The sequence below is a fragment of the Gymnodraco acuticeps genome, unplaced genomic scaffold (genome assembly GCF_902827175.1).
Source record: "Gymnodraco acuticeps unplaced genomic scaffold, fGymAcu1.1, whole genome shotgun sequence".
Classification (NCBI taxonomy): domain Eukaryota; kingdom Metazoa; phylum Chordata; class Actinopteri; order Perciformes; family Bathydraconidae; genus Gymnodraco; species Gymnodraco acuticeps.
Window position 1 is genome coordinate 131,848 of NW_022990758.1, and position 12,862 is coordinate 144,709.

The 12,862-nt window shown below is 43.2% G+C and overlaps 1 protein-coding gene across 1 annotated transcript; it reads right to left on the bottom strand.

The window, feature by feature from the left end:
- Positions 1-1,425: 1,425 nt before the first annotated feature.
- Positions 1,426-9,087, bottom strand: pdcl (phosducin-like). Its single transcript, XM_034232284.1, has 4 exons — positions 8,904-9,087; positions 5,197-5,379; positions 4,910-5,091; positions 1,426-2,757 (listed from the first exon to the last, which is right to left on the bottom strand). Exons 2-4 carry the CDS (start codon positions 5,369-5,371, stop codon positions 2,194-2,196), a joined length of 921 nt encoding a protein of 306 aa, XP_034088175.1. The 5' UTR covers positions 5,372-5,379; positions 8,904-9,087; the 3' UTR covers positions 1,426-2,193.
- Between the last annotated feature and the right edge of the window lie 3,775 nt (positions 9,088-12,862).

The window sequence follows — 12,862 nt, forward strand, 5'->3', positions numbered from 1 at the left end:
GAGGATCTGTTCCCAGAATCTTCTCGCGAGCACACAAGAATTATGAGTGACAGGAAACTCTGGCGGTCATCCGGGACTCATAGAACCGTAGTTACAGACGTAACTATCGTTCTATTTCGTCCCTACTGACCGCCAGAGGCGGTGCTTTAAGCACTGGATGACTTATACCAACCATGTCATGAAGAAACCAAATACTCACCTAGCTGGAAGCAGCGGAGCTTGGCAACAGGACCACGCCCAAAGGATGGGGGGGTGGCGACATTGACTCGGTAGAACCTGGAGAATGTGCCAGAGGACGCCCAAGACGCCGGGGCGCAGATGGTCTCCAGGGGCACTCCTCTCAGGGCGGCTCAAGACGTTGAGACGCTCCTTGTAGAGTGGCATCTCACCCCTGATGGCAGGGGGCGGCCACTGGCCCCATAGGCATGTGCGATTGTATCAACAACCCAGTGGGACAGCTGCTGCTTGGAGAGAGCACAACCCTTCCTAGTGCCGCCATGGCAAACGAAGAGCTGCTCTGACTGCCGTATACAGGCCGTAGCGTCGACATTACGCTCTTAGGGCCCACACAGGGCACAGCAACTCGGGTGTGTGGCTCTCCTGTACGTTAAAGCGTGTCAGCTGGATGGGCCGATTGGAGAGGGCAAGTGGAAGCACCTTGGGCAGGAACGCCACATTCGGCCAGAGGGCAACACCCGAGCCATCGGAGTTCCACCTCAGGCATGTATCGCTCACGGAGAGGGCATGAAGCTCTCCGACTCGCTTCCCTGAGGTTATGGCAAGCAGAAATGCTGCGGAGAGGAAGGAGATGATAGGGCATCTAGCACTAGGGGCAGGTCCGAAGCCGGAGCCCTCGGGGTACTAGGGGGACGCTGCCGTAAGGCCCCTCTCAGGAAGAGGGACACCGACCTGTGGCGCCCCACCGTGGCGCTGTCGACCCCGACATGTTGGGCAGAGATAGCAGCCATATATACCTTCAAAGTGGAGTGAGAACGTCCACTATCCAGAAGGGACTGCAGGAACTCCAGAATGGTGGCCACAGAGCAATGCCCCGGATTATCAGCCTTACCCAAACACCAGTGGGAGAAGAGCTTCCATTTGCACTCGTACTGTGCTCGAGTGGATGGTGCTCTGGCATTCAGGATAGTTTCCCTGACAGATACCGTAAAAACGCTCAACCGTGGGTTGGGCCCCGCAGATGCCAAGCCCAGAGCTGAAGGCGGTGAGGGTCGGGATGCCAGATCTGACCCCTGAGCTGTGACAGAAGGTCCTTCCTGTCGGGGAGGCACCATGGTGGGCCGCAGCAGAGACTGCGTGTGGACACATATTGAGTGGTGCAACTTTAACATCTCTGAGCTCCTTTTTATTGAATGGTCCTCCATTCCTAGCTAGCACAAATCTGATAAATAAAAGATAAAACAGACAGTGGGTCCAAACATGTTTATTCTTTGCACTACTTGAAATGATCAGCACATATAAAAGTTATAAAATTAACGAAAGTCAGTTGGTGCTGCAGGGTTTGTATTCTACAGAGACACATTTATTATACTGAAGATGCACATGAAGGAAAACAGGGAATGTGTTATACCACAATGAATAAATAGTTGACATTCACAGCACAAACAAAACATTGACATCCACATCATTCTCAGCATGGATCATCATTCCTAGATACTAACAATGGCTAGGATCTGCTCTTATTCATTATAACTGATGGTTACCATGGAGTGGTCACTGATATTCTGTGTAAAGCTAACTATTTTGATAATATATCGTTCAATTCATGCCAAAATTGTAGAAAATGCCTGCCTCTCAAATATGGAGATTTCCTGCTTTTCTCATATCATATTTAAGTGAAGTTATGTGGGTTTACCTGACAAAGGGAGACATTTAAATAAACCTGTGTGTGTGAAAAGGGCATGTTCTCTATGTTCTACCATTTTATAGATCTATGGATTATTTGAAATGATTATCAGCAGGTTAGTCAAAAGTGAAAGAATCATTGGTGGCAGACATAGTGTTCTGTGCGTTTACTTTTAAATGCTTCTGTTGTGTTGCTGTGCGAGTTGTAACAGGGTAGTCCTGGCTCGGTCCGTCATCACTACAGGGGTCCACATACATTATATTATCTATAGTCCATGCAGACTGAGCGCATGTTTCTCAAGCAGATCGTGCATGTTAGCCACTCTAGCTCTAGTCTATATCCAGGTCCGAGTCCTCGTCGCTAACGATGGTCTGAAAGATGGCTCCGTTGCGAATGATCTTCTGGATGTTGGGCAGCTTGTCGGGCAGAAGGCCGTACTCCTGCAGTAGGGCTTCCAGGTCCACGGCGAAGAAGTCCTCCCCCAGCTGATCCGTGACCCGCACGAAGTTCCCGATCAGCTCCCCTGCTTTGTAGACAAGCAGGGCGGGCAGAGCGCTGTCTCTGAACAGAGCGCTGGTGCTGATGGCCGAGCTGCGCACGCTGCAGAACTTCACCAGCGGGTACTCCTGAGCCAGGCACATGAGGCTGCCCCTCATGGCCTCGCAGCCTGGCACCTCGGGCTCATAGATATGGATCACCACCAGGATGCTCTTGTCCTCCTTGTCCAGAGCTTCCAGGAATTCCTCTCCACAGCTCAGCTCGTAGACCTGAGCGAAGCGCTTGCCGCGGCAGAGCTGGCGCCGCATCTCCTCGATGCGCTGCATGCGGTAATGCTGGAGAAAGTCTTCGTCATCCTGTCCTTCCTGCAGCATGTTGTACTCCTGCACGGTCATCTGTGGGGCAGACAGAGAGGAACACATTTAGTTAGGATAAGGAACACTTTGACCAATTGGGAAATATGTTTTCTTGCCAAGAATATGAAGACTTGATTTGATGTAAACTAGCTCAACCACCATTTGCCATAATCTATCATTCTTGCAAATTAAAAAGAAGCCAACATCAACAACCTTTACCACCTAATCCAACTTGTTTGGCATTGGTATTGAGCAATATGACGTGATGAAATTAGATTTTGTTTATTTAGGAAAGAACAAATGCAGACGCTAGTATCTGACAAGCCTTTTGCAATATTACAGGGGGTAAAATCTTAGCAGAGTTTGGAGGGAGGAAGTCGCAGGACATTTTGTTTGTGTTCTGGAAAGTTCATGTGTTTTGCGGGGTGCGACATCTTGGGATTTGAAGCCCACATTGAACGTAAACCAAAAAACAAGGTGGACTGGAGTCACCACAGGATCATTATTGGCTCTCACTGTTTCACTATTATCTCATTCACACCAACGCAACTCCGGTTCAAGCTCCGTGCTAGAGCTTTTCAGGTTCAGAACCGGTTCTTCGGTTTAGCTCCAGCTCTTTGCACACCGCCCAGAGTCCGACTGGTGCTGCGTCATTGCGTCATCGTTTGCGTCATGACGTAACCGTTTGCGTGCCTGCTTCATAAAGCCAAACCGTGCGGAAACCCCTCACAGCTCACACTGACAACAACAACAATGGCCGATTGTGCTCCAGCTTCCTCTGTACCTCTTCGGAAGACCAGATTCCCAGTAGGTAGCTGGTCTCTTCAGTGGACCACTGCTGCTTGTTAAGTTTCTCCATCGTTGTGTACAAACTGGATAAAACGCGGGCTTTTTGTTGTTGTTCAGGAGTTGATCCTGTCTCTGCCCCCTCCTCGACGTAAGCGTGACGTATGTGGTGCTTTTGCTCTGGCCGGACACATTTTTGGTGCTTGAAACGAACCGGATTCCGGAGCTAAGAGGCTGCTCCGCTGCGGTGTGAACAGGAAAACCCGGTGCTTTTCAAGCTCCAGCTCCGAACCGGCCCTGAAACACCGTTGGTGTGAATGAGGTATAAGTTCCGTTTGTGATTGGCTGCTGAGTCAAGTGATGTGCTGTTTACGCGGGAACGAAACGGGTTGTATCTGCTACTTTTCTCTTTCGTATAGCCCGTTTGTTCACACAATGCCGTAACGGAACCACAGAAACGGACCCCTAAAACGATAACGGGTCCCAAGGTGGATAGATCTGCGGACGGAACGCTCTGGGGGGGCAAACGTCCTATACGATCATGTTCCTGATAACGATGAAGCCATAGCCCCACCTCTGCTGCTCACTGCTGTAGCATGGTCAGTAGCTACTGTCAGTAGCTACCGCTACTGCTACTGACCATGCTACAGCTGTTAGTGCAAAATCTACAGCTCCTCTACCACAACCATCAGCAACAAGTGGACATGGAGAATTACAGGAACTACATGTTGCTAAATCCACCGCGGGGCATAAACAGAAGGGCAACCCGGCAACCATGCTCGGGGTCCTTCTTCGCTGCTTTTGGTGTATTTTGTGGCGGAAGTACAGCACCACTTACAGGCCCGGCATATGTACTACAGCGTCTCCAGCGGGTCGAGCGGTCTCGTGGGGACGGACACACGTTAATTGAGCCGATTCCGTGTGAACGGAAGACTTTTTTGATATCGAATTTGGTTCGTTTGCGTTCCCGTGTAAATGGGGTCTGAGACACCTAGTGTTAAATTCAGAGCAGTGTTAGGATCAACATCAATCCGGTTTGAAAATGTTTACCCTGACCCACCCCCAGTTTATACAGCTCATAGGTCTGTGCAGTAAATATGGCTGAACAACCAGCTTAGCTTACAAAGTGATATGTGTCCCTAAATGTACTCATGCATATTAGGCTGTTTAAGAACCTAAAGAATGGAGTTGCAGACTCCACTGTGTTAATCAGGTTATTTCTAATTAACATCTAGTCTATATATATCCTTTTCAAAAACAACAGGTGCTCCATTATCCAGAGTGACCCAGTTTTTAGATGGAGACACCCACCGAATGCAAGTATGATTGAGGAACAAGACGTTTAAATAACCGTCCTCACAGGCTTTACTTTCCTATGTGGATCTCTTTTCTTCTTCATACTTACTTTGCCTTTGATCTTGTCCTGCAGCTCCTTCTCTTTCAGTTTGTCTTTCTCCTGGTCGAGGTCGGAGCGGCAGGTCATGGACAGTTTCTTGATCAGCCTCTCCATCTCTTTCTTCTGCTCCTGTTTCTGCTCCACCTCAAGCTGCTTGTACTTCCTCCAGTCATTGATGACCCCCTTTGGTCCTGACAGAGAACAGCCACTGTCACTCTCACTGTATTTTCAATATGAAATCATGCAGAAGTCTTATTAGGACTGTTTTTGGTGTGTATGTGTGCTTGTGTTATTACCTGTGTTGACAGCACTTCCATCAGGGCTGTAGTCGATCTCTGGCTCCTCCACGTTAGCTTCGCGGATGGTTTTTTTCTCTCCCTCCTCATCCTCGTTTTCGCTGCCTTCATCCTCGCTGCTGCTGCAGTAGTACTGCAGCTTCTCCCCCAGAATCCTGTCGTCCAAAGTTGTCATGATCGCACCTGAACATAGCAGGAATCATGTGTTAGGGCACAGATTCAACTCACTAATTATACAACTTAGGTCACAATGCTAGGATTCAACAAAAACAAAAGGTTATTCTTTCCATTCTACATTTGAATTGTATACATCTGCTTTGTCAGGCAAACAAAACATTTGTTTATATCACTGCATCCATAGAGGTCCCAAAAGCGAACTTCACATTCTTATTTGACTTGTCACAGCCATTCCTCAGGTCGACAGATGCCTTTGCTCCCGGTCATTTGACTGATCATTTGCATTTCAGTTGACAGAAACACAGAACTACCATTTGCTTCATCTTTAAAGCCTCATCGATAACACATCTAGAGATTAACCATAGCTTCATGACACAATAGCTTTAGCACAGTTTTCAGTCAATGGAGCATAGTAATCCAGATCGACAGCTATCGGAGGTCGCTGTGAAAGGGTTTATTTCAGAAATAGGACATACACACAATACATACATAGCTTATAGTAAGTGTGTCAGCAAAACGTGTGCTGAGAGGGCTTTAATGGTGCACTGAGCCGTGTGTAATCCTTCTTCTGTGCACAGATGGACAGACAAGGAGGCACACATCCCTGAGAAATCCCACTCAGTATTCACAGGTCAGGCAGCAAAATGGAAGATAATAGAAAGGCTAACAGAAAACCTACAGCTCTTTTGTGTGATAGTGTTGCCATAACATGAAACAAGACAATATATCTCAGCTATGTGACAACTCCCAAAGCTCCCGTGAGCTAAACTTGATTCTGGATATCTCTCCTCTGTTGGAATAAAATGCATTGAACAACATGTAAACAGTAGGAGCAAAGCCGGTGTTCCGGATTAACTGGTTACCCGATCAACTGGTTGACAGATGTGGAGGCGTGGCCTTCGACTGAAATACACATTTCGATCGCTTCTTCTGTCGTTTTCATAAATCTTTTGGTATATTTGGCTGGATAGGAACACTTTGATGCACATTCAGTACCAGTGTGTGAGGTTTTGGTTACGATGGCGATATCCGGACGCGAACAGCGAGGACTACAAAAAGAAAAACGAGTTGACATGGGGATGTCTGTTCCAAACATTGCGAGCTCCAATAAATCATTTAAACCAGCTATTGTTGCCAGACTAATTACTGAATATCATTCTTAATGTGATACCAAGTCCATCTGAGACCTGTGTACACCTCCAGACAGCCTCCCAGTGAAGCGTACGTTGTTTACTCAGAGTTTGAAAGCAGCGTGGAGAAGTCTTCAGCTGTGTTAAGTTGTGATCCGCTCGAATACATCCTTAAAACCAGCTATTGTTGCCCGACTTATCACTGAATATCGTTCCTAATGTGATACCAAGTCCATCTGAGACATGTGTACACCTTCAGACAGCCTCCCAGTGAAGCGTACGTTGTTTACTCAGAGTTTGAAAGCAGCGTGGAGAAGTCTTCAGCTGTGTTAAACTGTTCCTCTCAGGTAAACTGTGATTCGCTCAGGGTCAACTGGGATCCACCCATGGGAAAATGGGATCCGCCCAGGTTAAACTGTGTTACGACTTCTGTGGCTATCTACCAGCGATCATGTTTAATATGAAAGACACACACATATACATCCCTTATAAAAACGGCATTCTGCAGCACTCATCCAGATAACATGTGACTGTTAAATCGTTTTGCAAAGATAGCAGCAGAAATGTCATTGCTGCATGTGCAAGGATATTAGACTTTAAAATGCTGATGGGTCATTAATGTTGGTCTCGGCAAACAATATTAGGAATCCTCTATTCAAACTACATAATATTCAGTGTCCATCGACATGAAAATAACAAAAGTTCATGCTGGACTCAAACCCGAGTCCCAACAGCAAAAGTCACTCCAGCCCTGCGCGTTATAAGTGCGCCACGGATCAACACGACGTATCGAACCACCACACTATAATATTTTAGATTAACCTTGTTAAAAAGTTCCAGAAAAATGAATGTATGTACACTTTAAGCCATATAATATACATATTATAATATAGTATTCTGACTGAGGTCTGTATCAAGCCTCATTAAGACCCACCGAGATCAGATATCCTACTTTATCAGCCTGCCAGCCCACATTATGTTGTGATAAGTGTTAGTTTTACCGTGATATTGTGTTGATTCGTGGCGCACTCATAACACGCAGGGCTGGTGTGACTTTTGCTGTTGGGACTCGGGTTTGAATCCAGCATGAACTTTTTTGTTATTTTCATGTCGATGGACACTGAATATTATATAGTTTGAATAAAGGATTTATAATATTGTTTGCCGAGACCAACATTAATGACCCATCAGCATTTTAAAGTCTAATATCCCTGCAATGACATTTCTGCTGCTATCTTTGCAAAACGAGTTAACAGCATGTTATCTGGATGAGTGCTGCAGAATACTGTTTTTATAAAGGGATGTAGATGTGTGTGTCTTTCATATTAAACATGATCGCTGGTAGATAGCCACAGAAGTCGTAACACAGTTTAATCTGGGTGGATCCCAGTTGACCCTGAGCGAATCACAGTTTACCTGAGAGGAACAGTTTAACACAGCTGAAAACTTCTCCACGCTGCTTTCAAACTCTGAGTAAACAACGTATGCTTCACTGGGAGGCTGTCTGAAGGTGTACACATGTTTCAGATGGACTTGGTATCACATTAGAAACGATATTCAGTGATAAATCGGGCAACAATAGCTGGTTTTAAGGATGTATTCGAGCGGATCACAACTTAACACAGCTGAAGACTTCTCCACGCTGCTTTCAAACTGTGAGTAAACAACGTGTGCTTCTCTTGGAGGCTGTCTGAAGGTGTACACAGGTCTCAGATGGACTTGGTATCACATTAAGAACGATATTCAGTAATTAGTCTGGCAACAATAGCTGGTTTAAATGATTTATTGGAGCTCGCAATGTTTGGAACAGACATCCCCATGTCAACTCGTTTTTCTTTTTGTAGTCCTCGCTGTTCGCGTCCGGATATCGCCATCGTAACCACAACCTCACACACTGGTACTGAATGTGCATCAAAGTGTTCCTATCCAGCCAAATATACCAAAAGCTTTATGTAAACGACAGAAGAAGCGATCGAAATGTGTATTTCAGTCGAAGGCCACGCCTCCACATCTGTCAACCAGTTGATCGGGGAACCAGTTAATCCGGAACACCGGCCTGCAGCCAACACCTTATTTCATGTCAATACTCTCCCTGTTGCGGTGAGAGATAAGATAGCTAAACCGGCTAGATATTGTTAGCGAGCTCTTGGCTCATTTAGCTATTCCGTTTAGCATCTAAAGGCTACTCAAAAGAGGATAGAGACAATCCAATTATCCTCATTATGAAGTAGAAGACAGCTAGCGTTAAAGAAAGTGAGCCAGGTTAGCTTAAGCAGGCTAAGCTAGTTCCTGTGACAACCAGCAATACACAGATTTTAAAATATATTCACCAACATATTACTCCGTTAAAAAATAATAAAAATAAACCCATTAATAATGTTGATTGTTTTAGGATCTTACCTTGATTTTATGACCCGCTACCGTCAGTGAAATGTGACAACTCCCAAAGCTCCGTGAGCTAATCTGCTAGTTTAGCTGCAGCAACCCCCCGTCACGGATGTAGAGCAGTGAGTGCAGGAGGCGGGGCATCGTCATCGTCATCAGGAGCCCGCCTTCAGCGAGCTGTCTGTCAAAACTGAGGACCATGCATACAAATACATTCATCTCAGAAAAGAAAAAAGATGACTTATTAAAAAAAGGTAGTTCTGAACTTCTGTATTGAGAGGGATGAAACCCTCTTTAATGGTCACACATGCAGAGCACACACAGGGTAATGTGTTCTCTGCTTTTAACCCATCCTAGTACCAGGAGTCTAGCAGTGGGCAGCTATTGTACAGCGCCCGGGGAGCAATGGGGGGGTGGAGGGTGTCCGGTGCCTTGCTCAAGGGCACCAGGGCAGGGCAGGAGGGGAACTGGGACCTCTCCAAGTAGCAGTCCACACTGCATATTTAGGTCTGGTCGGGGACTTGAACCGGCGACCCTATACGGCTCACAGTCCAAGCCCCAAATGACTGAGCCACAAATCTCTTTGTGTGAAAGTATCTGCATGTTCTCAGGAACATGGGATGTATGTGCTACTCTGCTTAAGTACAATGTTCAGGCATTTCTATTAATCACTTATATATTGTTACTTATATGCAGTGGTGTAAAGTAACTAAGTAAATTCACTCAAGCTCTGCATTTTGAGGTAGGCCTACTTGTGCTTTATTAAGTATTTCAATGTTGTTGCTACTTTGTACTTCTACCCCACCATAATTCAGAGGTATATCTTGTACTTTTACTCCGCTACATTTATGTAATACATTATACGTTACTTTGTGGATAAACAATCTAATCAAGTGTTAAATCAGCCTTTAGTTCCACCTGGAGTAAATCCACCAGCTACCCTGCAGTATACAAAGTCATTCAAACTAGCTGCTCCTTTACCAGCTTTGAGAACACTTTCATGATCAATTATTATAAAACATATCATATATATTATTCTGAAATGGACCAATCTGCACAACGACTACTTTTACTGTCGCTACTTTCACTATATTTGATGCTGATACTTTTCTACTTTTACTTGAGTAACATTTTGAATGCAGGACTTTGACTTACAGTATTCCTACACTCTGGTACTTCTACTTTTACTCAAGTACAAGATCTGAGTACTTTTTCCACCTTTGCTTATATATTATGTGTATTATGTTGGCAGCAGACTGGCCATGGTGCTAAAGCAAACTGAATAACTACATGTTATATTTACGTAAAGCACATTGGTTAAAGCTGAGTAACAAAAACAGATTGGAGAGTTTGACATTTAGGGTGCGATTAGCCGAAACAAATATGTGCAACGCATATACACTCCAGACTTGAGTTAAAATCAGTTAAAAGATAAGTTAGATCAACAAGAGATATTATTATTATTATGATCATCATATACAGTATTTTGTATACAAAAAAAGCTCACATCGTGGTAGACATACAAAGTTATACAAAATTACATCAAAGAAACAAATAAAACATAATAAATAAATAAAAATACAGTTGCATACTTCAGATTAAATATTTGTTAAATACGCACTTAGTTTTGATTGCCTTTTTTATTCATAACGTTTTTATTAGTGCTACTATATTGTTTTGATTCTTCGTAAAACAAATTGTAATTATATTGATATCTCTTAAAATAGTCGCAGAAAAGAGAAAACTGGTATCACATTGCATACAGTTACCAGTGAAATACATAATCATTCAAAAGGGTGGTGAGCAAAAACATTTGATTTTTGATCGGAAAAAGTGTCCCGACCAGTTTCAAGACAAAGTGACACCCATGCTGGCCACCACCAGAGGGCAGCAGAGCTCAAGTAATACATATAGCATGCATGATGAATCTAAAGAGAAGACGAAGGAAGGGTCATGGGAGTGAGTTAGGTATACAGATGTGTGCACTGCTTTGAAACCCAGGCTATGCATTTTAGTTAATGATCTTAATTTAGGTGGGTGTAAGATCTTTAAGGCTTGTGTCATTCTGAAATGTAAAACCTTATTTAAAGTTTGTCTAAAGAGGTCCTCGAAATTGTGTGTTTGCACTGCACACATAATCACAGAGAATACTATTGACATATGATGTTGATCCAACAATACACATCATCTGTGTTTCCTGCACCACAACACAGAGCAGGGGCTGACACAGAATCAGTTTGGGCACTGCACACAGAGCTTCTCGCAGTGGTGGAATGTAACGTTATACATTTACTCAAGGAATGTACTTGAATTGTACTTAATGTACTTAATTTTGGGGTACTTGTACTTTACTTGAGTATTTTCCTTTTCTGTTACTTTGTACTTCTACTTCACTAAGTTTCAGAACGAAATGTTGTATTTGTATTGCCTTATTTATTTGGCCCCTTTAGTTACTTTTTCACCTATACAAGTTATGATATATATTTACTAACAATTCTCTCAATGCTTTCCAAATAATTGCTCCATATTGACGTATTTATATAATAACCCAACACATTTATAAGAGGCATTCTGCATACGTGTTTTTACTTTTGATAATTGAGTATACATTTAGCTGATAACATTTCTGTAATTTTACTTAAATCATATTTTCAACTCTTACTTGTAATGGAGTATTTTAAGACTGTGACATTAGAACTTTTACTTAAGTACTTTTTTCACCACTGGCTTCTGGTAACAGATGGAACATTTTCTCAGTTCACCTCTCCATGTATTTATTGTATGTGGGAATGCTATGGCAATGTTTAATCAAAGGCCAAGTTGTTAGCATACATGCATCCCCAGGTGGCAGGAATACTGATACCAAACATCAAGTTAATCAGGACAGTTGTTGTTGAAATATTTTGCAGTGACTAACTAACCAGTGTCAGCACATTTCCAATGAACCACAGTAAGTCAATAGTACAATCACTGTTGTATTTATCCAGATGTCACACATTAAAAAACGAATCAGGTGGCTTTACAATGTGTTCAGTATATGACACCTTTGTCCTCTGACATTCCTTCAAAGCTTGTACAGCTCCTTAGCTCTGGGGCAGTTACTGACCTGGACCCTGATTTATTTCACATAGAAGTGAAGTTCAAAATAATGATTTATGTTGCATACATGGTGAACAACAAGGAGAGCTGTGAAAAACAGGAACCTATTTAGTTTTTTTGTATAGTTTTGAATAGAAAATAGAACACATGCTATTCTTAAAAAAAAGAGAAATATTAGGAACACATTTTTGGATGGAGAGAACTGCATCTGGGAATTAGACATTACATTACGTGTAACTTGTTAGACACTTGTATCCAAAGCAACTTCCATACATTCAGCACTGGGCAGTGCCAGGGACACAACGACATGCTGACTGCAGTGGGACTCAAACTTGCTGATCAGAAGATCGGTGCACTATCTCACTGAGCCACAGCCTCCAAATAAATAGAGTGGGTTTTTGTACATTATACTTAGAAACACAAATACAGTGGTGGAAAGTAATTAAGTACATATACTCAGGAACTGTACTTAAGTCAAAACAAAGTGGGTACTTGTACTTTAATTAAGTATGTTCACATTATACTACTTGTATTTTTACTCCACTACAACTTCATTAGTTACTTGTTACTTTGCAGATTTAGGTTATTAATAACAAAGATATAAATCAGCTAACTATTATTATATAATATTGCTGCTTTTGCTTTAGTAAATAATCCGAGTATGTATTTCACCTCTGCAAAAATACAACTATTGCTTAGTTACAACACTGCTACAGCTTCTACCAATAATAGAAAATATAATAATTAATAATTTGAATACAATTGTGGTAAGAGATACTTCTAGTTGATTTAAAAAAAACATATAGCCTACTGTTGAAGTCAAAAATAGGAAGTGGAAGGACAGGGATTGGAGGAGAATAGGAAGAGGAAGCGCA